The sequence below is a fragment of the Diuraphis noxia genome, unplaced genomic scaffold (assembly GCF_037042655.1).
Source record: "Diuraphis noxia isolate RWA-SAM2 unplaced genomic scaffold, SU_Dnox_SAM2 contig0003, whole genome shotgun sequence".
Taxonomy (NCBI): domain Eukaryota; kingdom Metazoa; phylum Arthropoda; class Insecta; order Hemiptera; family Aphididae; genus Diuraphis; species Diuraphis noxia.
This window is the reverse complement of record NW_028301713.1, coordinates 9065693-9089844: the sequence shown is the minus strand read 5'-3', so window position 1 is coordinate 9089844 and position 24152 is coordinate 9065693. Positions and strand designations below refer to the sequence as shown.

At 28.0% G+C, this 24152-nt stretch overlaps 2 protein-coding genes across 3 annotated transcripts in view; one reads left to right on the top strand and one right to left on the bottom strand.

The window, feature by feature from the left end:
* Positions 1-24152, top strand: part of LOC107169706 (UNC93-like protein) — a 58827-nt gene that overhangs the window by 13007 nt on the left and 21668 nt on the right. Inside the window, exons 3-4 of the mRNA XM_089222570.1 lie at positions 8997-9222; positions 22637-22799. Of these exons, the coding sequence (XP_089078696.1) occupies positions 8997-9222; positions 22637-22799 (389 nt within the window). The remainder of the gene's footprint in view (positions 1-8996; positions 9223-22636; positions 22800-24152) is intronic.
* LOC149056675 (uncharacterized) lies at positions 3727-8045 on the bottom strand. 2 transcript variants are annotated; one of them, XR_016190807.1, is made up of 5 exons: positions 7319-8045; positions 5565-5754; positions 5326-5482; positions 4701-5153; positions 3727-3910 (listed from the first exon to the last, which is right to left on the bottom strand). XR_016190807.1 is itself a non-coding variant. In XM_089222571.1 (5 exons), exons 1-4 carry the CDS (start codon positions 7691-7693, stop codon positions 4760-4762), a joined length of 1116 nt encoding a protein of 371 aa, XP_089078697.1. In that variant the 5' UTR covers positions 7694-8040; the 3' UTR covers positions 3727-3910; positions 4758-4759. The 2 variants fall into 2 exon arrangements, 1 of the variants encoding a protein (XP_089078697.1); XM_089222571.1 differs by having other exon boundaries at positions 4758-5153; positions 7319-8040.

Genomic DNA, 24152 nt, shown 5'->3' with positions numbered 1-24152 from the left:
AATTTAATTTGTTACATAACTGTATGAAACATTTGTGACCAAAAACTTTTGAGATTACGTGTATCTTATCGAAATTTACACTGCGATTTACAATATAAGTCTAATTTAATAATTGTACGCAAACGAAACGTCATTTTTCGGGTCAACATTTTTATTAACTGGATTTTCACATTTTCTTGTGTAAATTTTCAGGTAAAAACATGTGTACTGTGCCAAACGAGTATCTTCGGACAAAATATACCATATAAATTTATATAAAAATAATGTACCAATATGTTTTTACTAACAATACTATTATACGTGCTAATCGAGGAGGGTTCGGACCCGGGGTCCACATCTCTGGTTTCGCCACTGTAACTAACTCAATCTAATAATGAACATTTGAGCCATTTCATCATCGAACTTCCGACTTAAATGTTATCATCAATATTCTATCATATTTGCTTGAATTACTCAATAACACATTGTTCATATAATAATATTATATTATGAGGTCATTTAATAATATTTATTTATTGGTCTAGTCACGGTTTAAAAGTTTGCATGATATATAATATGTGCTGCGACGGTAAAAAAAATTGACAAGAACGCATAGTTTTGTTGTTTATACGATGATTTGCTTAAAAATCACGACGAATTTGTTTAATATAGAGTGCACCGCAATAAAAAAAAAATTATAATAAAATAAAAACGCATATGCTGCAGTTGCAGTAACCAATACGCTGCAGGTCGTAATACATCTGCACCCGGCTACAATGTTGTGGTTTTATCAATTTAATAATAATAATCGTATAGTGGTCGTTTATCTAAGCGTATAAGATATTATTATAATAGGTGGATCGTTCGTCTATTTATTATGAAAATGATATATAATATATTAGGCATAGATAAATGACCGTGAACTGACGCATATTATATCGTTGCATCGGGCTCATAGTTATATCTGCCTCACTCATAGCTGTAAATCGAAATCAATTTATACGATTTATATATATGTATATACGTATATTAAATAGTCATTAAATCATATTGCATACATATTATTATAAACATAATACATAAGTACCTACATATATATAAAATAGGTACATATTATGTGTGCTTGTATATATATTATTAAATTACTTGCATTTGTTGTCAGACGCTTTTTAGGCCGCTTCTGGTACATTAGCCGCCAACCGTTTAAAAGTGCTTCACTGCGCCGTCCAGTTCGCAAATGTCAAGGCGAAATGTATAATAATCATTATATTTTATTTTATTAGTGAATACACGTGGTATATAGTACGACGGTCTTTACACATCGTTGTTCCCAATTACCTCTCTTTGTGGACCGTTGGACCGATCGATGTATTGCCATTTATTAACTGCAACCATCGGTGTTATTAAATATTTTACTATAATATAATCGCTCTTGCGGCGATCGGTCTTTCGAAATGTAAGTGTCACGAATGCTATCCGCACGTACGGAATACCTATAGATGTGTGGTATATACTAATACTAATCAACAGAAATCATTGTACATGCCTGTGCGATATCGATGTCAAATCAGAAAACATTCAACGAATAAAAGCAAAAATGAAAACAATATAAACCTTTTGAATTCTCCGACTCGATCATATTATATATATATATATATATATCATTATTTCACAAATACGATTCCTAATGATAGTTACCAACGCTATCCGAAATCGATTAACTATCTCCGACTTCTACGTTTACATTTCGCGATAATCCTGAATAGAACGGTTATCTGCAGTCCTAATTTATCTATCCAATATGAGAACACATTTTACGTAAGAACATAATATTATTAACATTTTATACATTTACCTAAATTATATATATATATTGTCCTGTCGAAACCAGTATAGGTACATACGGCACAGTGTTGTATTATTGGCTTAAAACCGTATATTCGATTACATTTAAAAAAAATAAAACAACCTTATTATTATTATTATTCTCATATAATTCAAGCATTTATTGTTATTGTTATTAAACTTTTCCTTTATTATTATGTAATACCTTTCAAAAAAAAAAAAATGTTCGATTAATTTGTTGTTTAGTGAGACTACGCCTTTGGAAAATCTCACAGTTAATAAAAAAAGTGCGTGTTGCGAGTACGCGTTGATTAAGTAAAACTTCATTTAAAATGATTCAACCGATGGAGTATTAGGGTTTTACTGGAATAAAATATTCAATTGAAATTAATTTACATAATAACCTATTATTATAAGACAAAAGGAAATTTAAAATGATCAAACTTTTGCGTGAACGACCATGTGGCGGTACGATTATTACTCTATTGACCTATAAGTTATAACTATTAAAATACATAAAATAAATAAAATAAAAATCATAATTTTGTTTTAATAATTCACAATACTGGTACCTGATAATACGATAAATGACAGACACCACAATACAATATTTTACTTTTGCAGAAGGCGGCTATAAACACAATAAGCTAAATTTTTTTCCGACTATGTAAACAAACCAAGTACAAAAGTTTTCACTTATAACAAGGCACGTCCATAACGTATTGAAAATCGTTGAGGGCGACCATTTTAAAGTTCTCAGAAAATAATTAACGAAATATAATATGATGATCTCAGAAGAAAATAATAGGATTTACGGGGTCGTTGTAAACGAATATTATAGGTAATGGACAATGGTATATAATGGTAATATATCTTCCATGAAAGCGATTTCATGGAAAAATAACGATCCCAGCGTTTCTCAAAAGTTTTGCGTTGGTATATACCGTCCTTCCGTAAAGGTCGTCCCACATTGGTGGCACCATCAAGACAAAAGCATTTTACCGCCGCCGCTGCAGTGTTTGGCGACCTTAAAGAAGTTTAATTTCGATAATAATATCCGCTGTGGTGGATAAAAATAAAAGGTTGAACTCTGGCTTTTGGGTCCGGAGAAAAAAACGTCAAAAAAATTCTAAGTCCATATCACTGCCACAATATTATCACAACAGCAATACTACGCAGTGTTGCCATAACAATAATTTTATATAACACAATAATACTACGTGATTACATAAAATTGTGTACTCGTATATCGACTTTTCACATGGCTTTTGGGTCCGGGAAAAAATGTCGAAATATCGAAAAACGTCTAAGAGGTTTTTTATTCGTATACCGTATTAGAAAAACATCCGGTAGTCGGTTTTTTGATTTATCGATTTTCCGACCACTTTTCACGGACCCACTTGGCTTTTGGGTCCGGGAAAAATGTCGAAATATCGAAAAACGTCTAAGAGGTTTTTTATTCGTATACAGTATTAGAATAACATCCGGTTGTCGGTTTTTTGATTTATCGATTTTCCGACCGCTTTTCACGGACCCACTTGGCTTTTGGGTCCGGGAAAAAATGTCGAAATATCGAAAAACGTCTAAGAGGTTTTTTATTCGTATACAGTATTAGAATAACATCCGGTAGTCGGTTTTTTGATTTATCAATTTTTGATTAATTACTATTATTATTAAAACGTAATAAAATATGGTATTCATCGTTAGTCGTTCCCTACATTAAATATTTTTATTTAAATTACATTCGCGTTACTTGTAATTATTTTCATGACTAATATATTACTTTCCTTCTTCATTCAAAAAGTAGGGCTTTACAAATAACGTTAATTATTAAAAACAAAAATTATAATTGCCCACCTAATGTATATTATTTATTTTATTAAATATATTAGACAACTGTAATTGTTGTTGTATTCAATAATTATATTGTATATTTTAATTTCTTATATCATATTTTTAAATATATATATTAATTATATATTCATTTAATATGATATAATTATTTGAACTTAAAAATGTGGTGGCCCTAAAAAGGGCCGTTTTAAATGAGTGTGCTAATCACGCAGTGGCGGATGGTGGAAGTTATCTGTGGAAATAAAATATTAATATTATAAGTTTATCATAATTTACATGCTCATATACAGGGTGTCCCGTGAGGATTTACCCATTGCAATATCTCCCGAAATAATGGTGATATCGAAATTCTGATTTTGTAATAAGACTCACAGGGATAAGAACTACAATTATTTCATACTTTAATTAATTTTAATGTTTTGGTAAAAAAGTTAAAAAATACATTTTTTTATTTAATTATTTCCAAAAAAATTGAAGAGAGCCATTTTATAGAGTTTATTTTTTTGAAGATATTGATGTTTCAAAATTTTATTTTCATAATTTTCCTGATTTTTAATATTTTTTTTAGTTTCGAGAAAAATTGCGAATTATTATAATTAACACCGTAATGTTATCAAACATGTGATCCGCCGCACCGCACGCATTCCCATACAGACGGCCGAATATCTTCCGTGTTCCTAATAGTTATACATTTTTAATCATATTTTATTTCTTCAAAACTAGAAAAATATTAAAAATCAGGAAATCAATGAAAACAAAATTTTGAAACGTCAATATTTTCAGAAAAATAAACTACAAAATGGCTATCTTTAATTTTTTTGGAAATAATTAAATAAAAAAATATATTTTTTAACTTTTTTACCCAAACAATTAAATAAATTTAAAAATGAAATAATTGTATTTCTTATCCCAGTAAATCATATTTTAAACCAGAATTTTGATATCTCTATTATTTCGTGAGATATCGCAATGGGTAAATTCTCGCCGGACACCCTGTATGATATGAGTGGATATGACGTAACCTGAAAAGAGATGTTTTAAATGTGTTTTATCACATTAAAGCCGTTTTATCAAGGTACCTCTAGCATTCTGGACAGTGACAATCGTCAATGTCCCGTTTCATTGGTTCGTATCCAATGCCCGGATATGCCCTTGCAACGTCGCTCATGAACCTTTTGAAACGGTCGCTGGTTGTAGGAAGGCGATTTAGTATATTGGTTCGATACATCCATTCGCCAATGTACGAATCCGCTACCCGCTTGCAATTGCATCTTGTTAAGATGCGTTTTAATTCCCTCCACGATCTTTCTATATGCTGCGTGTGGTAGCGAATTGGTTCTTGGTTTGGTGGCCGAACTCCTTCCCACTGCTTATCTAAGCATTCTTGGCTAAATCTGCCAGTCCCTACCCAAATTGGTGGCTCATTTTTTGGAGGCTCAACAAAGTTTATTGAGTGGTTTACCACTCCATGACCACTAAAATGAATTAAAAATATCAATTATTTAAAAAAAAAATGTACGGTAGGTTTCAATCTTGCATATATTTTTTAAATTTTATTTGGTTATTATTTTAATAAATTTATTTTATTAATTTATTTTCATTTTTATAATACTATATAATACTTATATATTACTTTATAATATTTACCTAAATATATTACCACATTGACCATAAGCCCTCCACATGTCACTACATATAAATGCATCTTGGTTAATGTATTTTTGCATCAGTGGTAGTAGCGTGTCAGTTGACCTGTCCGGGACTATAACACCAAATACTTGTTTGGTAGTACGACTTATACCACCTTAATAATTATATTACAAATTTCTGTATTTATTATCTCACAAATTATTAATTTATGATTTATGATCGTTATTTTCAATTACCAAATAACCACACAGCATTCCATGCCATAACACGCCCAACGTTGTATTTAGCTCTGAACAGATGCGTCTCATCTACTTCCACGATATCATGTTCATTGCCGATCATTAGGTAGTCGTGGTTCATTATTTTAGTGGCTACGTCCCTAAAATATTCAGTATAAGCAACCGCTGTGTCTGTAGATATATTCACCTATTATTCAAAAACATATTTATTTTTTTATTTAAATTCCGCGAAAATAAGTAAATAAATTACTTGATTCACAATAGTATCATCAAATTAATAATAATAATAATAATAATAAAATTATACAATAATAATTATTATTATTATATAGTTATTGAGATCGCGCGTTATATCATAAACGCAATTTCAATAAAAAAAAAAAGCGGGTAAGTCGTGGATATCGCTCTATTGTTTAGTAGGTTACAAGTGGGTTACTGTAATGGATGGAATTAAAAATGAATCCAATGATATTATATCATTGTATGCGGAAAACGATTCTGAGCGAAGACGGTTTATCTGTCTAGAATATATTATAGATTATTAAAAATTTTCAAATCTTAGAATTAAAAAGAAAAACTTTTATGAATCTCTATCTAAGATAATATGAACATTGCCGTAATTTTTACGTATTTAGTCAAAATTTGAACTTTAAATGCTTATAAAAAAAATTCGTGCGGACGAATTTTTAATATTTCTTAACTTATATTGTTACAATGTGTTAGAAGCCTTGTATTAAATTTTCAAGCTTTTCTACCGAACAAATAAATTTTTATCGATATTTATAGAAAAAAAAACTAAAAAAGTTGAAAAATTAAAATGTCAGCAAACAACTCAAAACAAATCTAAATATTTTGAAAATTTTATCAAATATATAAAATGACTATATAGACATTCAGTGAAAATTTTAAGTATCTGCGGTCATTTGTTTTAGAGTTACACCAAAATAAAGAAATCGCTAAAAGCGAAAATCCAATGTTGTAAAAATTTAAATTTCAAATGCTCATAAAAATTTAATTTGAATTTCCGGTGGAATTTTTATTTGTGATAAAGATTGAAAAACTTGTAAGTAATCTTGTATTAAATTTTTAAATCTTAGATTTAAAAAGAAAATTTTTTATGCATTTCTAGCTTAAAATAATTTGCGAATTTTTGTGATTTTTACGTATGTTGTCAAAATTCAAACTTTGAATTCTTATAAAAAAAATTGTGACTGTATATTTATTTTATTTTAAAAATCGAAGCATTTTTACTGCCCCAAAACGTGATGACAGACATAAAAAAAAAATAAAAACACACATCAATATATCGCTCCGCTCAGAATCTAAAATGAGGATGCTTAGTTCTGAATTTTATAGGCATTAAAATTAAAATTATAATTTACATTTTAACTCTAGAATAATAGTGTTTTATTAATAATACCTATTCTGATGTCTACGAGATTCTTTTGTTATTTGATATGCAGTGATCGTAATACATGAACGCAAAAAATATTGGGGTTGCTATTATGATTTGCTATACTATTAATAGCAATATACTATTGTTTTAGGACAGAGTAAATAATTTTTAATCGACGCAATAATTTTAAAAACTATTAATTAAAACTATAACTGCTAATAACTGCTATATTCAAATATAAAATTAGAATAATTATGTCTTAGGTATCTTTTGCTAGATAATTTACAACTTATAACTTATAAAATGCTTCTACTTAGTAATTATGTAGGCATTATACAAATTCAAATTAATTTACCTCTCGTTGGATCGTTGCTGTGTCCGAATTGATTAACCACAAATAAATCATTTGAACGATTTTATTGCAGCCCAACTCTCCAGCAGTATGTACATACTCTAAAAACGTATTTTTAGTTGGATTCATTTTATGGCCACCCCCACATTTGAACCTGTAGCCGAGTTTCCGACTGGAATCAATAACTCGATACATTGGTCTTCCACAACGACATTCAGGCACATCAAATTCATTCGGAATAATGCCAAAATATGTAAAAATAATTTTACCTTGCCTCCCAGATGAAATACGTTGCTCTTCAGTTATATCAGGCCCCAAAAAGGCACCTAATGAAAATACTGACAGACAATTTGGTTGAAGCAACGTGTTAATATCCATAGTAGTATAGTATAACAATTAACAAAAGTTAAAAACACTACTTTACGATTAGAAAACTCAAATCGGAATGACGAATTGACGGGATTTCAGTGAATATACACCAAAGATGGCTAAAATTAAACACGTTGTTTTGACTGGGTCTATCACGCACATCAGGCGGATATTCGTATGCATTTCCGAGGATTTTAATCATAAATTATAATTGTTAGTGGATAGTCTGTTCTTGGTTACTTATACATTAGTGTATTTTATTACGACGTTTTAATAATTTCATTACGACGTCAACCGATATGTTGCTACCAATCATGCAAAAATATATACCTACACCACGATCATAGGCGTAACTATAGGGGGGCTATGATATAAGAAATTAAAATATAAAATATAATTATTGAATACAACAACAATTACAGTTGTCTAATATATTTAATAAAATAAATAATATACATTAGGTGGGCAATTATAATTTTTGTTTTTAATAATTAACGTTATTTGTAAAGCCCTACTTTTTGAATGAAGAAGGAAAGTAATATATTAGTCATGAAAATAATTACAAGTAACGCGAATGTAATTTAAATAAAAATATTTAATGTAGGGAACGACTAACGAATACCATATTTTATTACGTTTTAATAATAATAGTAATTAATCAAAAATTGATAAATCAAAAAACCGACTACCGGATGTTATTCTAATACTGTATACGAATAAAAAATCTCTTAGACGTTTTTCGATATTTCGACATTTTTTCCCGGACCCAAGAGCCAAGTGGGTCCGTGAAAAGCGGTCGGAAAATCGATAAATCAAAAAACCGACTACCGGATGTTTTTCTAATACGGTATACGAATAAAAAACCTCTTAGACGTTTTTCGATATTTCGACATTTTTTCCCGGACCCAAAAGCCATGTGAAAAGTCGATATACGAGTACATAATTTTATGTAATCACGTAGTATAAAATTATTATTGTGTTATATAAAATTATTGTTATGGCAACACTGCGTAGTATTGCTGTTGTGATAATATTGTGGCAGTGATATGGACTTAGAAATTTTTTGACGTTTTTTTCTCCGGACCCAAAAGCCAGAGTTCAACCAAATAAAATTAATATTTTACTAAACTAAATACTCTCGCGGTTAGTGGTGAACGGTTTTTTTTAAAAGAACAAATGCAAGAGAGCTGCAGTTCTTACAAGACTTATATGAAAAGTGCATATACGTTTATAATATATTATTACTAAATATTATCGTCATCGTTGCGTGATTATTCTAACGTAATGCGATTTTTTTTTGTTTTGGTTACAGTGTTGTCTAGCGGTGCCCACGGTGGCGGCAATGGCGATAACAGCTCGATGCTATCCGAAGAGGAATTGCGATTGTGTGGTTCAAATTTTTGCGTGATGGGAAATCACGCCATCGACAATCTGGAAAGGCCTCCAGACTCGGAGATATTTGAGATCAGCACCATATATCTCACGTGCATCGTACTGGCCACCATCATAATTGCCCTGTTTCTGGACCCACTTTCCAGGTAAACCTTTCGTTTAAATTTTTTTAGTACGATTATAAGTACCTCGGCGAATTGTCGTAGTCATCGGCGAGCGATATCATTTTTTTTTTAATTCTTGAAAACGTCTCCCTATGTGTCTTTATGAATAGCACATTAATAGTATTACTATTTATTTTTTATAAAATATACGGAATTAACCCTTTTTAAAACATTACATATATCTACATATTTATATTCGTTGCATATTAATTATCAAGCCTGCCGTGTTGCACACTTAAACAAATAACACAATTCTTTTAGTCATACTAGTGGAAATGATAATATAATAGTATTTATGCGTGTTGTCACACGAATTTAAATCAGTAGCTTTACGGGGTGTGTTATGAGAGCATAGGGTCAGATCAAAGCAACCTAAGATGGAAATCGATTTAATCGATGAACTCACTCTAGATTCAACCAAACAGTCGCAGAAAACAACGATTGTTTTTCTTGTACCACCGATTGCCTAAATTATTAACGTTTTCGATAGCTCCTGCTCGATTGTAATTCTTCTTATTTTTGGTTTCGATACGTATTGAATCAACGATAGTTATAATTTTTATTTTGAATGATGTAAAGATTTAGTGATCGAAAAATTTTTGCTATAATAGTTAACCCAAATGTGTACAGGACGTTCAGAAACTATAATAGCGTTCCGAATAAAACGATGAGGATTTCCTCGTTAATTTCATTATTCACACTGTCACACAGAACTTCTGACCAGACAATAAAATTTCTGTGCCAATTCACACTTTTGCTGATAATTGTTTGCCAATCCTCCTGTGGTGTGTATTAATTCCACACATAATAGACCTATGAACACTCACTCACACAAATACACACACACAAACTCCTTAACACCTGAGTAAAAACGTATCATGTATCTATATATATCCACTACCTACTCAGTATCTGCGTGGCCGCATACATCGAAGTGCTTGTATACAATATTTCAATAAATATCTTCGGAACCGGATAGGATATTATGTAGTGATTTTATAAGGTAAATTTGACCTCAGCACGAACAAGGCAAAACACGTACTTATCTTACATTGTATATACTATAAGACTCGTTTGCATCGCGCGTTCTTATTATCATAAAACAATACGTCTTTGTACTATGCACTCTTGTAACTTATTTTAAACATCTAATATATATATACACACACGTGTATATTATATAAACCTGAAAAGTTATTTGGCCTTGGCTGTGGTCTATACCTGATATTTCGAGCCGATCGTAACGCAGCCTGTGTTATAATAATGTGCCTATCGTAAATATTGGCGGATTATATCATTATCGAACAGTCACCTTATTTAAACCCCTCCAAAAATACGAACGTTATTTTTTGTTAAAACGAGTTCAATACATATATCAAAATATCGTAGATTTATTTTTGCTGTTTGTTTTTAAGTCACCTATCTATGATATATATATATCACTAATAGAGTGGTGTAACGAACTAACAAATTTATAACAATAATTTAAATGTTACATAATTTAAATATTCAAATTATTATTTAAATATTTACATTTTCAAAATAAAAATAATTTTTATATTAAACTAAATATAAAAAAAATCAATATATATAGGTAATGATTTATTGATTTATTTTGTGTTTGTCATGTAAACGACGAACGATAAACACAAACTAAATAAAAAATGTATCTTCATAATTAAAAATGCTTCTGCAATGATAAATACTAAAGAACGAGACAATTTTGTCGTTTATTTTCCGAATATATACTATCCCCACTTCGCTCCACGTCGTTTCTCATTTGAATTTTGTTAATTTACTGAATATCTATAATATATTATATTTTCTATAATTATATAATAGGTACCAAAATAACTATGTATAGGTAACAGAAGGTAATTTAGTGCTCAAATAATAATTATCCTATAGTGATATGTTGATATGTACACATAAAATTACTGCAAATAATATAACTACCATAAAAAAATGACTAGAAAGAGTACTTCTAATACTTATAAAACATGAGTTTATAATGCGATAAATATATATGTTACTCAACTATATCTGTATAATATATTTTTATATAAATATAAATATTATGGATTTGAACTATTAAAATGCCAGTATATAAATATAATATTTAATATATTACTTAATTGCAATTCGCAATAATAATGGTGTTATTAGTAGGTACCTATATGGTAAAACTAAGAATGTATATTATGTCGACTCATCAGGCGGCTGAAAAAAAAAATTATTCACCAGTTAGAAATTCCAATACAGTTCGAAATATTTATAATATATAGGTATAGGGTATCGGGGTACACACAAAGGGGTCTTAAATCTGAACGACCCAATTTTGATGGGATACTTACTTATTTTATGATATAATTGTTTATTATAAGGGCTGGGATTTCGATGAACTTAGCATTGTTTTCCAAAGCTTACTGTGCGATGCTCGTTTGGTCACAAATTTGTTTTATGTACTTATAAATGAGAATAATAAAGTTTATTTCACATTTTTTGGAATTTTTTAGTTTTTAGGTCATTTTCTTAATTTTTAAGGACATTTTAGAGTTAATGGAGCATTTTTTGAGTTTTTGGAAACTAAGTATGAATTTGAAATTTTATTTTAAGATTTTTACACCAACATTATGGTTTTTATATAAATATGAGAGATTATAAGTAGGTAGGTACTCGTAATTCGTATTATATTATTGGACAAGGTTTGAGTAAACACTATCCGTATTTCCTGTTAAATAGTCAGTAAAATCGACGTCCGATGATATCGTTCGACGTTCAGTACGAGTTTTGTCGTCGTAAACACCGTTTTATTACTCTAGTTAATTTTTTAAGGTCATTTTTTTGGGGGGGGATTTTTAGGGCATTATTTAGGGTTTTTAGGTCATAAAAGCATTTTTTAAGGGCATTTTTTGTGAGTTTTTAGGGCATTAAAATCCCAGCTCTATTTATTATAATATTATATTGAATAAAAATCGTGTATTGGATACTCGTAATGTAATGTATTTTATTAGAAGTTTTGTATTTTGCTCGCAAAAATATTTAATACAGGAGCCAAACATTTGATGGTGGACCTGGGTTGTATGTACCAACCTACAGGAACTTCGTATTGATGCAAAGAAATTGTGTATTTAAAATTTTTATATATTGCGTGGCATTTTGCAAACATTCAGAATGGTTAATACTAAGATCTATATTATTAGGTACTGTATATATATGTATAATATACAATAATATGTCCATTATAAACATAGGTACATAATACACACACATAGGTAGAATACCTGTATACGACATAATATGTATATTATATTATGTTCATCATGCCGCAGTGAACTAATATATTAATAATCAGTTGCCTTCGAGTTACGCGCGTTCTCTGTGAAATAGACGTCCTGCCTCGGGTATACCGCGGTTTACGAGGTTTTTTTACTCTTACTACCTCTTTTTCTGTCTATTTATTTAATTTAATTTTTTTTAAACTTTTTTTCGCTTCGAGGTGTGCGTGTGCACTAATTTAAATTCACTATATACAATTTATTATATATAATATACCTATATATTTTGATCACGCTTTTGATTACGTCCGCGCGAATCCGGAGTTCAGAGGTGATCCGGGTATGATGAAAAAAATAAACAACGAAAACACATGTCCGCGAAAACCGAATAACGGTCGCCATCAAACATATTATTATGAACCTAATAACGACACCGTCACACGGAATATAATATTATTATATTTCCGCGAAAAGTGCTCAATGGCTGCTTCAACGTTCGTATAAATTATGTAAATAATATTATAATAGCAGCCTTGTTACTACATATTATTGCAAAATTTTTACTCTCAATAAGTATGAGAATAAATAATTCATCGAGTGAACACTTTTTTTATAAAATCAACGATCAAATTTCACATAATTTATGATTCGGTACCAACTCGTAAATTAGTTTTAAATTTTGCATGTAGCGATATGAATCAATTTTACGATGATATGCATGTTTTTTTTTTATTATTATTACTTTTTGTGTTTGAGTACCTACCCAATAATTAGCCGAATGAATGCTTCAATTTTCAACTTCAGTATCTTCTCCGGCGGGAGAATGAATCTAGTTGGAGAATTTGGGAGGTTAAAATTTAAAATTCCCAGTAGTTTTTTCATGGTGACTGGATAAACAAAAAAAAAAAAAAAATTAAAATTAAGGTAAAACGAAATGTTGAATCCACCTTATAAGTATATAAAATTTGCAATTATTATTATTTTATTTTTTTAAATTAACGTAGATAAAAAGTGTTTGCTCTGTAAAAAAACTCGAAAATGTAATACAAAATTCTCGTAAGTTGTTGTAAATTAAAATTAAAAAAAATATGGATTTAAATCCACGATGATTTTTAATGTGTGTCTTAAGTAAACATTTTTAAAAAATTCATAAAAATCACGAAAATTCAAAAAGTATTTTGATTTAAAGATTCATTCAATTTTTTCTTTTTTATATCTAAGATTTGAAAATTAAATATAAGATTTCATTAAAGTTTGTTTACTTTTATCAAAAAATAAAAAATAATAATAATAATAATAATGAATAAATGTATAAGAAAATCAAATTATTGTTTTATAAGATTTTATTATTAATTACATATTTGAACCAAGAATTAAGGTTTTAGTTAAAAATTAAAAATATTATTTGTGGATGCTTGACACTTATAGTTATAGAGAAGTTTTTATTATTCTATTTTATACAAAAAATGGTAATTTTTCGACAAAAATGATTTTAATTTATTGTAATACAAATCAATATCAATAAATAAATGTATAATAATTATGTGTTATTAATGATTTGTTATAAATGGGTACAGTAATTTATTCACGTATACAACTATGTTAAATAGTATTAAACTGAGTAGGTAGATGGTCAATTAGTGAAAAAGTTTACACTACCTATTTAGAATTTTGAGATAAATTAAATGAAAATATGATCCACTATTGATGGTTCATTTTTATATTTCGCGTCGCGCAAAAAACAAAAAAATTGGTTTCAATTTCATGAAATGCTAAACTTTTTGTGAAAACGTTGATTGTACCAAATTGGCTATAATATTATGAATTAATGATATACATATCATAGGTATTATTGTAATACTATCTATACATACCTATATGCTCATAATATGTATTATAATTCAAATCTGACTTTACATGCAAAACGATAATATTTTTTCTGGTTGACAATGTTTGAGATTAATAAAATATGTTAACATACTTAACTATGTCGGGTTATATCTATATATAGCAATATATAGTTATTTATAACCTATTATATTGGATATGTTATAATAGTACGATATGCTGTAGTTTATCCTTTATCCATATATATGTATATGGAAAAGAGGTCGATTTGGAATATCAGAAAAATCATCTGAAAGCATATATATTATCTTAAGATATCATAGGTATGTGAATACGTGCATATAATCTATAAGCTACATGAAATCCTATATAATATTACTAACGCCGATGAACGAATAATAAAGACTTTGTTTGGGGTTACATAATTTCGCGAGCACAAGAACTCATTTCAATAGTAAATAAAGTATATAAGAATCACAAAACAAAAAACAAAAAACAAATAATTATAAACATGCCATAATATGTGCGGTATGCGCGCCGGCTTGTCTTCGATACATACGTTAAACACACACACGCACATATTATAATATAATATATATAATATTGTTATAGAGAAAGTCGTAGGTATAGTAGATATACGCTCACTGCGTGCACACAATAATAATGATAATGATTGAAATGGCCATTGTTTACGATTGTAGTGGGAGTGAATGGGTGGAAAGTGGTAGGGGTTGAGAAGTACAGAGTGGTTTTCATACTGATTTGAAAACGCAGCCCCGACGGATTTGCGAACATTCGGAAACGATGTATTTTGGTGAGCATTGTGTATGGTCAGTAATTAATATTAATTATTATTATTATATTATACAGGTAAAAGTAATAGTCGAATACCACACAATTATACGTGTCTCAAATACAAAGTGAAAAATTGTAAACAAGGTAATTCACCAAAAAGCGTCACTATCGCCCTCAAATCTAACAATACCATTATCATTTACTTATTATCCTTAGTATACACAGTTAAATAACTCAAAAACTACTTGTACGAATTTTGATTTTAATACTTACAAGTTACGTAAAAATGTCTATATAATAATATTATTCACCAAATTATTTACATTAGAAATGGGATGAAGAGTTCTTAATTGAAAAATAAAATAGTTTGCATCTCTATGGGACTTAGGTAATACAAAAAAATTTAAAGAATTTGAAAATAATATAGTCCCCGATTATATTTAAAAATTTTAATGATCATATTTTGAATAACTGCAATCTACGCGTTATCAAAGAAAAAAAGGGGGTGATCATTGTTGGTGAATCACTCTGTTTATTCAAACCGATGAACATGTATATAATGTTATACATCATGTGGTGTGTACGTAGCAAATAGAGTGATTACCTGAAAAAGTTCAAAGAGGAAAGGATGAAAGAAAAAGGACTGAACAACAAACACTAACATATTTAATACACCTAATAATATGGACTGTGTTTGCATACCAGATCGAAATCCAGACGCGGAAACGCGCGAAAGCTGTTAGGTGCGGCCACATGTAATGATGATGATAAAATACGCTTAAATTTTAAATCGTGTGTCAGGCTACCATTTTTGTTGTCCAAGAAAACGTGACCGAACGACATAATAATTATTGTGTTAATATTATAATGAAAGCGAAATAGGAAGGTGTTATACATTATAATATACGATATAGATATATTATAATACATGTATGGGATACAATAGTCCTACGACAATAAATAATAACGTAATATATATTATACACATTTTAAAACACTTTAAAAAAAGCTCAGACAATTTCGAGTATCACCTATCCACACTGAACACGTAATCTTCTGTAGTTTAAATATAATATAATATATGTGTAATTTATATAGTATATACACAACACATAACGTGGGCATTATATATTTATAATACATTATAAGTACTTATTTGGTCGTATAATTTATAAAATACAATAATGAAGCAAGGTGCTCACAATTCGTGAAAAGTTTAGATACCTCCTTTTGAAACATTATATAGTATCTAACTAGGTTTAAATACATAATATAATCATATACATAGAGATTCGGAGCTCGTTTCTAAATTATTCACGTGATGATTGATCGTTACGTTCATAATTTACTTTTTGTAGTGTATACTTAATATTTTATATTATAAAAATGTGATCCAGAACATTGTTTGGAAAAAAAAATCACATGGATAAAGGATTTCACTCCAGCAGTATACGTAGCTAATGATTATTCTGTATATAATATATTAATATTAAAAATCTATAATCCTGCATATTAGTAATTCGAAATTCGTGTAAAAAATATTATCTTTAATTATAAAAATTACGGATAATTATATTTAATATAAGCATATTAACCAATAATCATTCAAAATTCATTAAGTCACTAATTATGTGTATTAGTTTTATAATATACATACTATTTTATAGCCTGTAGATAATGACTAATAACCAACTCATTATTATTGTTGACACAAAATATTAGACTATCTTGACTTGATGGCAAAAAAAAAATGGTCCGAAATATAAATTATTCACCATAATATTATAACAGCTTTACAATCTTATTACATATTGCGTTTTTCAATGGAAGTGTTTACATCTACTGACTACTGGTAAAATCGAGTTGTATTATGTTATATTTTTTACCGTTGAAAAATTGATAAAATGCTTTTTAATAATACGACACTATTATATTGACTCGATCACTACTTTAGTTATATAAAAATCTACCATTTCTTAATATATCTATTTGTGTTTTATGAATTAATAACAGCTAAATATATTTTTGTGAATACTGTAATACGTGTTTTTCCCGTACGTATACACACGAAATAATAATAATAATTATAATAATATTAACTACTATTAAGTTACGTCGTCATGGAGTTTCACAAAAAAAAAATAAGTAATAGGTAGCAACATTAATTTTTTTAATGAAAGCTATAATGCATATAAATACATATATTGTATATTGTATAATATAAATAAATATCATATTAAAATAAAAATAATTAGGTGTATAATAGCATTGAATATATTATTATATTTTATTACAATATAATAAACTCAATGATAGTAGTAGGTACCTAAATCAATAAAAATCGAAACTGTCACACCATTATATTTTTTGTTTTCGACACTTCAACGCTAAATAATTATTAATAACGCATAGTAATTCATCGTGTATCCTACACGGAACAACCTGATCACGAACACACGTATAGTATAATATTATATATGTAAATATTTTAATTTATTAACATCAATCCTTAGAAGATAGGTAAGTAGTAGGTTCTCACACTTAATACTAACCATGCCCTATATAACCATCACGAAGTAATCTGCAGACCCTGCAGCGCGATTCACATAATTTTATTCGAAAACAATCTTAAAGTTTTCACACCATTTTAAATAATAATGTATCATATAGAGAGTCTTTTAATCACGATTTTTTTCCATATACGTATAATATTATATAATTTACTGTTTAAACTCAAGGCTGAATATTAATACCAGTTGAAAATTAAAATTAAGTTGCATAATAAATATAATAAGGTTAGTTAGTTAATTTTGCATCAACTTTTTCATAAATTCAGCTAACGTAAGTTTATATTACGAGTTGATTAAAAATTGTTGAACCCGTTTTTCGTTATTTGTTCATGACTTGTAAAAATTAACGAGGCACCCTAATATTGTAGTATTATCAATAAAAATAAATTCTATCATTTAATAGATTGTATTATTATAACTAGCCATCAAGACTTCATATTTATATTATAATTATTATTTTTTTTTATCTGTTGGTAAATAATAAATATCTTTGGCTATTTATATATCTATCTAAGTTATTGTGATAATATATTGTTCCAACCATTAATGGTCATATATTTTATTTGTTCACTTTGAATTATCTATTATAAATATAGAGCATTTGAATCACCACCAGTCTTCTCCAGTTTGACTTCAAAATTCTGTCCCTGTTATCCAACTATCCCAATTCGTTGCGTTCAATGTTTCCAGACCCTTCATCGACCAATATAATATTAACGCTTACTCGGGTTTTCTTCAGAAATGTAATCATTACATATGTTTATTATTGTTAACTTTATTATAATTTGTAAACTATACCGGCTTATGCATAAATCATTATTTATCAGCTTATCACTCATATTATTTACTGAACTGCTAAAATTTACTTTTGTTGTTGTTGTAAAAGTAGATGTTAATTTTTTGGTTAAGAATCACTAGTAATAACTTATTCATTTCGATAAACTAAAAACATGTTTTCCTAATTTGGCGTATTAGTTATATGCAATAAACATTTTCCAAAAATGTTACCTAGTTCTCTACAGTTCTCACCATTTAATTATTTAAGTAAATTTTAAATTTCTCATGCACGTTTCATTTATTTTAAGCGTTAAAATACACATACGCATATTATATGTATATATATTTATATATATTCGTTTTAATAAGATGCTCTAAAAGTAATGGTTAAAAAAAAATTGTCTAATATTTTCTTTTGCAAAAAACATAAATATATATTTAATATATATGTACATTTATATATATTATATTATTAAATGTATTGTGCTTAACAGCTATTGTAACTAAACATTGAATTATCCCGCCATTACCACAGTCTCTATTGAAATTTGACCCACTTGTAAATGCATGTATATATAAGTATAAGGTTATTTTTTAATATAAAAACAATACATAGAGTAAATTATAAACGTCTTCTGGGTAGGTATAAAATATAAATTTATAACCTTACAATAATGGTTAGTCTAGCCATTAGTTTTAACCGTAAAACGGTACGACGGTCATTTTCAGAATGGCAATCGCTATATTAAAAATATTGTATTTTAAATACATGTACGATTAAAGTTTTTATCGTTAATATTTTTAAAGATTATATCAACATTACATCAACTGTGTATATGTATAAATTACTAACTATTTATTTTAGTCTATATCTAGATCAAAACTTCGAAAAACTAAATAAAAATTTGGTAGCCAATCTGTACAAATTATCGAAGACAGAATTATTTGTCCTAGGTTTTAATAAGCAGAAATAGTATTTTATGTTATTAAAATTTACTACAAAAGGCGAAGCCTTAATATACCTGTAGCATTTAGACTGAAAATTGAACGACTGGCTTTAACCAAAGTTTCAATAATTGTTTCCTAAGATATCAGGGAAATTTCTAGAATATTTTGAATCATTTTTTAAAATATACTTAGAGCTATAGCCAATCCGCTGCAGTCAGATTACCTATCTCAGTTAAATTTAGTCACAAATCGAGATACATCGATTTCGATTTGCACGTGAACAGCAAGGAAACTAAAATCGAGATACCCGCCGATCTAGCGCCGTATAAAATTATGTTCATTTTTTACCGGATGAAATCAGGTTATATATAATTAGTACAGGTATTAGACACATATTTTATTCTTAATAGAAACGATCTAATATAGAATGTTATTAAATATAGAAAAAATATTTTTAATCAAGAAATTTAATTATATTTTGAATTTTAAACTCCATTGTCCCCCCTCCCAATTGCAAAATTTTTGATGTATTTCTAGACAGCACGTAACAAACGCCAACTGTTTTAATTGTTATACATATGTTTAATATTATATTATAGGTGTTTAGTGTTGGATATTAAAAACTTAAAACGTCGCAGTAGCTGCTAAAATTCGCTGAAACTCTCAAGGTATTTGAAATATTTAATAATATTGAAAAATCAGACCATCCAAACATCTAAAGACTGCATTCGCTATTTATTTATTTATTTAACGTACGTTAGTCCAATTTACATAATACATAGTGTATATATTTGATAAAAAAATAAATGGTTAATATTAAACATACGTAAATACAACATTATTATAACATGTTTAATTATTTATACAATAAAGATAAATAAAGATAAAATATAAAAGTTTATAATAATAAGTATTAAGATATCTTAATACTTATTATTCATGATATATTCAACACGTATGTGTTGAATATATCATTTCGCAGCTAAAAAACGGCATTGCTAAAACATGGTATACGGCGGCCACATTGATAATACAAAATTGAAAAATGATATTGTATAAGTTTGATTTTATTCGGTATTATATATAGTATTAATAACAGTTGATGGTTCTTTTTAGATTTCATGCGTACCTACCTATTATTGTAGGTACTATATAAAGTATATAAGTATTTAAGGTCAACCTAAGAATATTTATTTTGCACGAATTGCAATGCTTTTGAGATCAAAGTTATAATACTATTTTTTTAATTTTTTTTTAATTTATAAAGTTTTCCTGACAATTGGTCATCTAAACTTAAGGCTAAAAGAATATAATATTTTGACGTTTTGAAAAAGGTTAACATAAAATATTTACAGAATAGTAATAATTGATAATATAGAAATTAAACAACGTTTGATAAACTTAGAACTAATTATATTATTATATACAGAATAGGTATGTACAATTAAGATTTATTAAGAATTAATAAATGATAGAATAAATAATACTATTAAGACTATATTATAATATTCTATATGTTTAGATTCGAAAACGTCAAAATAATTGAAGTAAAATATAGGTATATTATTTTATAGAAGTATTAGAAGGCATATTATATTGTACATGTCATACCTATGACATTACGATTTTAGCTTGAGTATCTATAGGTATATTATAGTATAGTAGCGCTGGGGTCCCGTCAAGTCTTCTGATATTATTATATATCAAACATTTGATCGCGTGATCGTGAGGTGGTTAAAAAAATATTATTTCGATGAATAGAATAATTAATAGTCACCACGTCGTCACATCGAAATAATAATACGTATATATATCCTATTCGTTGTCAACGCGAAAAAAATGTATTAAATATATTCGTAAACCTATATACATTCATACGTGAATTATTATAAAAGTTACTTATTGGGTTATTTGTTTCATAGACGGCATCTTAAGAATGTAATGAATAATATTATACGATTAGGGGATCTCCAAAAATCGCACATATTGTGTTAAAATACGAAACGTATTTTAAAGTACAATATATTATGTTCAATACTATATTTTTATATTATATATACATATACAATATACATATATTACACATACATAAACATACACTTAGTGATTGTTTTAACAGTAATCGCTCATTATACGTACGGTATTGCTGAATTATATCTTTATAAATATATAAATATATATAATAGACTTAGAAGTAATTACAAAATGGAAGTTTTGCTATTTTTCAAGTTTAGATAAACGAAATATAATTTTATTATAGAGATACTCTAAAAATGGTTGTTCACTACTCTATTCGTCTAAACTTTTAAAGTTTAAATAAGTACTCTTAAAAATCTTAACTAAATTACTATTCGTTCGAATTATATTTTTAAATACTTAGAAAAATACTTTGCTTTGTGATACCAAATTAAAAATGAATTATACCTACTGCTATTCAAAAAAGTATATAAAAACCTAGAAAATAATAACGATATATTGAAAATTTTAATTTTTTTCAAATTGTCATTTTGTTTTAAATTATGTAAAAATGAATATATTCATAAATATTAATATTTTTAAAGATAATAAGTATTTATTGACTACTGTATTTTGTGAATACGAAAGTATGACCGAGCGTTGAGTAATAATTGTCATGGGCGCGGTACATCTAAACACTCATTGTAGTTTCTTATTAAATACTTTGTATTCATAGCGTACACGCACGTTATTATAGAGCACACAAAAATATATAGGTACAAAATCAATGTTTCAAAATGTCCCCAATATAAAATAAAATATTGCTTACAATTATAATATACCTATTATAATAAGAGTTATATTGTATAATAACAACTCATTATTATATAACTTTATAATATTATCAGTATAATTTTAACATTATTGATCATAACATAATATATGGCCCGATGGTGGCTGTTGGTAACATGCATTTTCACAGGGTTTCATAAATTGGAATTTTCTATGTTCTTCATTCCACAAGAACTTTAAGTTTTATCTAGATGTCATGTTATAGGGGATAATAATTTTTTTTTATCGTTTAAAAAAGTTGAAATATTAATCTGCATAATGTATTTAACAAAATAATTTCCCAAATTTTTTTCAAATTTTTGCTGTTATTAAATATTATATTATTATTATTATGATTACAAATTATAATTGAATACATTGTTCTGTATACAGATACGGAGAGAAACAGAGGCGTGCCGATAGCCAAGAATTGTCCGGTATTCAACTGTTGTCGGCCACGGCTTATCAGCTTAAAAAACCATACCAACAACTCCTCATACCGATCACCATTTGGATTGGGATGGAACAAGCGTTCATCGGAGCTGATTTCACGCAGGTCAGTAATCGCACTTACGTTATTTTATTTTGTTGTAATTGTTATTAATTAGAAACTCCTATAAAATATAAAGAGGTATATAATTAAATATATTAAATTAAACTTCAGTGCTAGTGTGTTCAGCTTATACCAATAACAACAATTGAGGGTTAATTAAAATTCGAGATAATTTTATTCGTCACTTTTTGCGAAGTTATTGTTCTCATACTTGTATACAGTTTACAGTTGATCGAAATGCGATCAAAACTGGTGTTGATTTAGGACGGTCTGTAAGGGTGCTTGTGGTGTAATCCTATCCCCTCCACGAGTCACAACAATTAAGTAACCATTTGAAAAAATTTAAATCCGTTTCAAATACGAATAAATAACATAATAGGTTTACGAACAAACCGAGCAAGGTTAGATATATTCAATATTGTAATAAATCTGTTAAAAAAAAAATTTTTATTTTTACTGATTGTTGATTAGTATCAACATAATAATTTGCATAATATCACGCGTAAAGTAATTGAAAATCAAATTTTATATTTTTATATAGATTGTATTTGTATAGTAAAGGTGAACAAAATATTAACAATGAAGTGTCATCGCACGTATGTTTACAGTATATACGTTTAGTTTGTTGAGTTACTTTAGAGTTAAGATTAGACGCATGCGTACTCGTATGTCGATGCAACTATATGTAATTTTTATTGAACGCTTCAAAAAAAAAACTACAATATGTGAAAACATTATTTAATTATTGCAATTTGCGTAAAATGTGGCAACAACACAATCGATGCTCTAACAAAAACAATTATCGTAGCTACTGCGTTTCACGCAGTGGTAAAAAGTAAAAAGTAGATATGGGTCTTCCTACTTGTTCGTAAGCCATTGCATATCTTTCTTAAATCAATTGAAAAATCGCTTTAATTTACCGACCAACAATATTAGGTTTATCACGAATTTGCAAATCTTAATGTGTTACAGTGTGTGAACTTCCGGTACCAACTATATACACGCGTATCGTGGATAGCTACGTGCGAGATACATTTTTAGTATCACGAAACTGCATTCTATAATCGGTAGTGTAACAATAATAATAATAAGTAGTAGTACTTACTATAATATTTATATACACCGAGATAATATATTATGTATGTCATCATCAGCGAACAATTAATTATTATTATTATTTCACTATATTGCGGAATGATTTTTTTTGTTTACCACGCATAACATTAAATAATTTTTGTATGTAGGTAAACATAATATAATATAGGTGTATGTGGATTATACGAACTTCATTAGGTCCTATAATATATATTTATGTGTTATGTAGCACTATTTATATCGTCGATAGCGAGACGGTTA

Coding starts and splice junctions, on each gene's coding strand:
- LOC149056675 (XM_089222571.1), bottom strand. CDS start 7,693: ATGGATATTAACACGTTGCTTCAACCAAATTGTCTGTCAGTATTTTCA. Junction 5,755..7,318: donor CAGCAACGATCCAACGAGAG/GTAAATTAATTT, acceptor TTTGAATAATAG/GTGAATATATCTACAGACAC. Junction 5,483..5,564: donor GAATGCTGTGTGGTTATTTG/GTAATTGAAAAT, acceptor ATAATTATTAAG/GTGGTATAAGTCGTACTACC.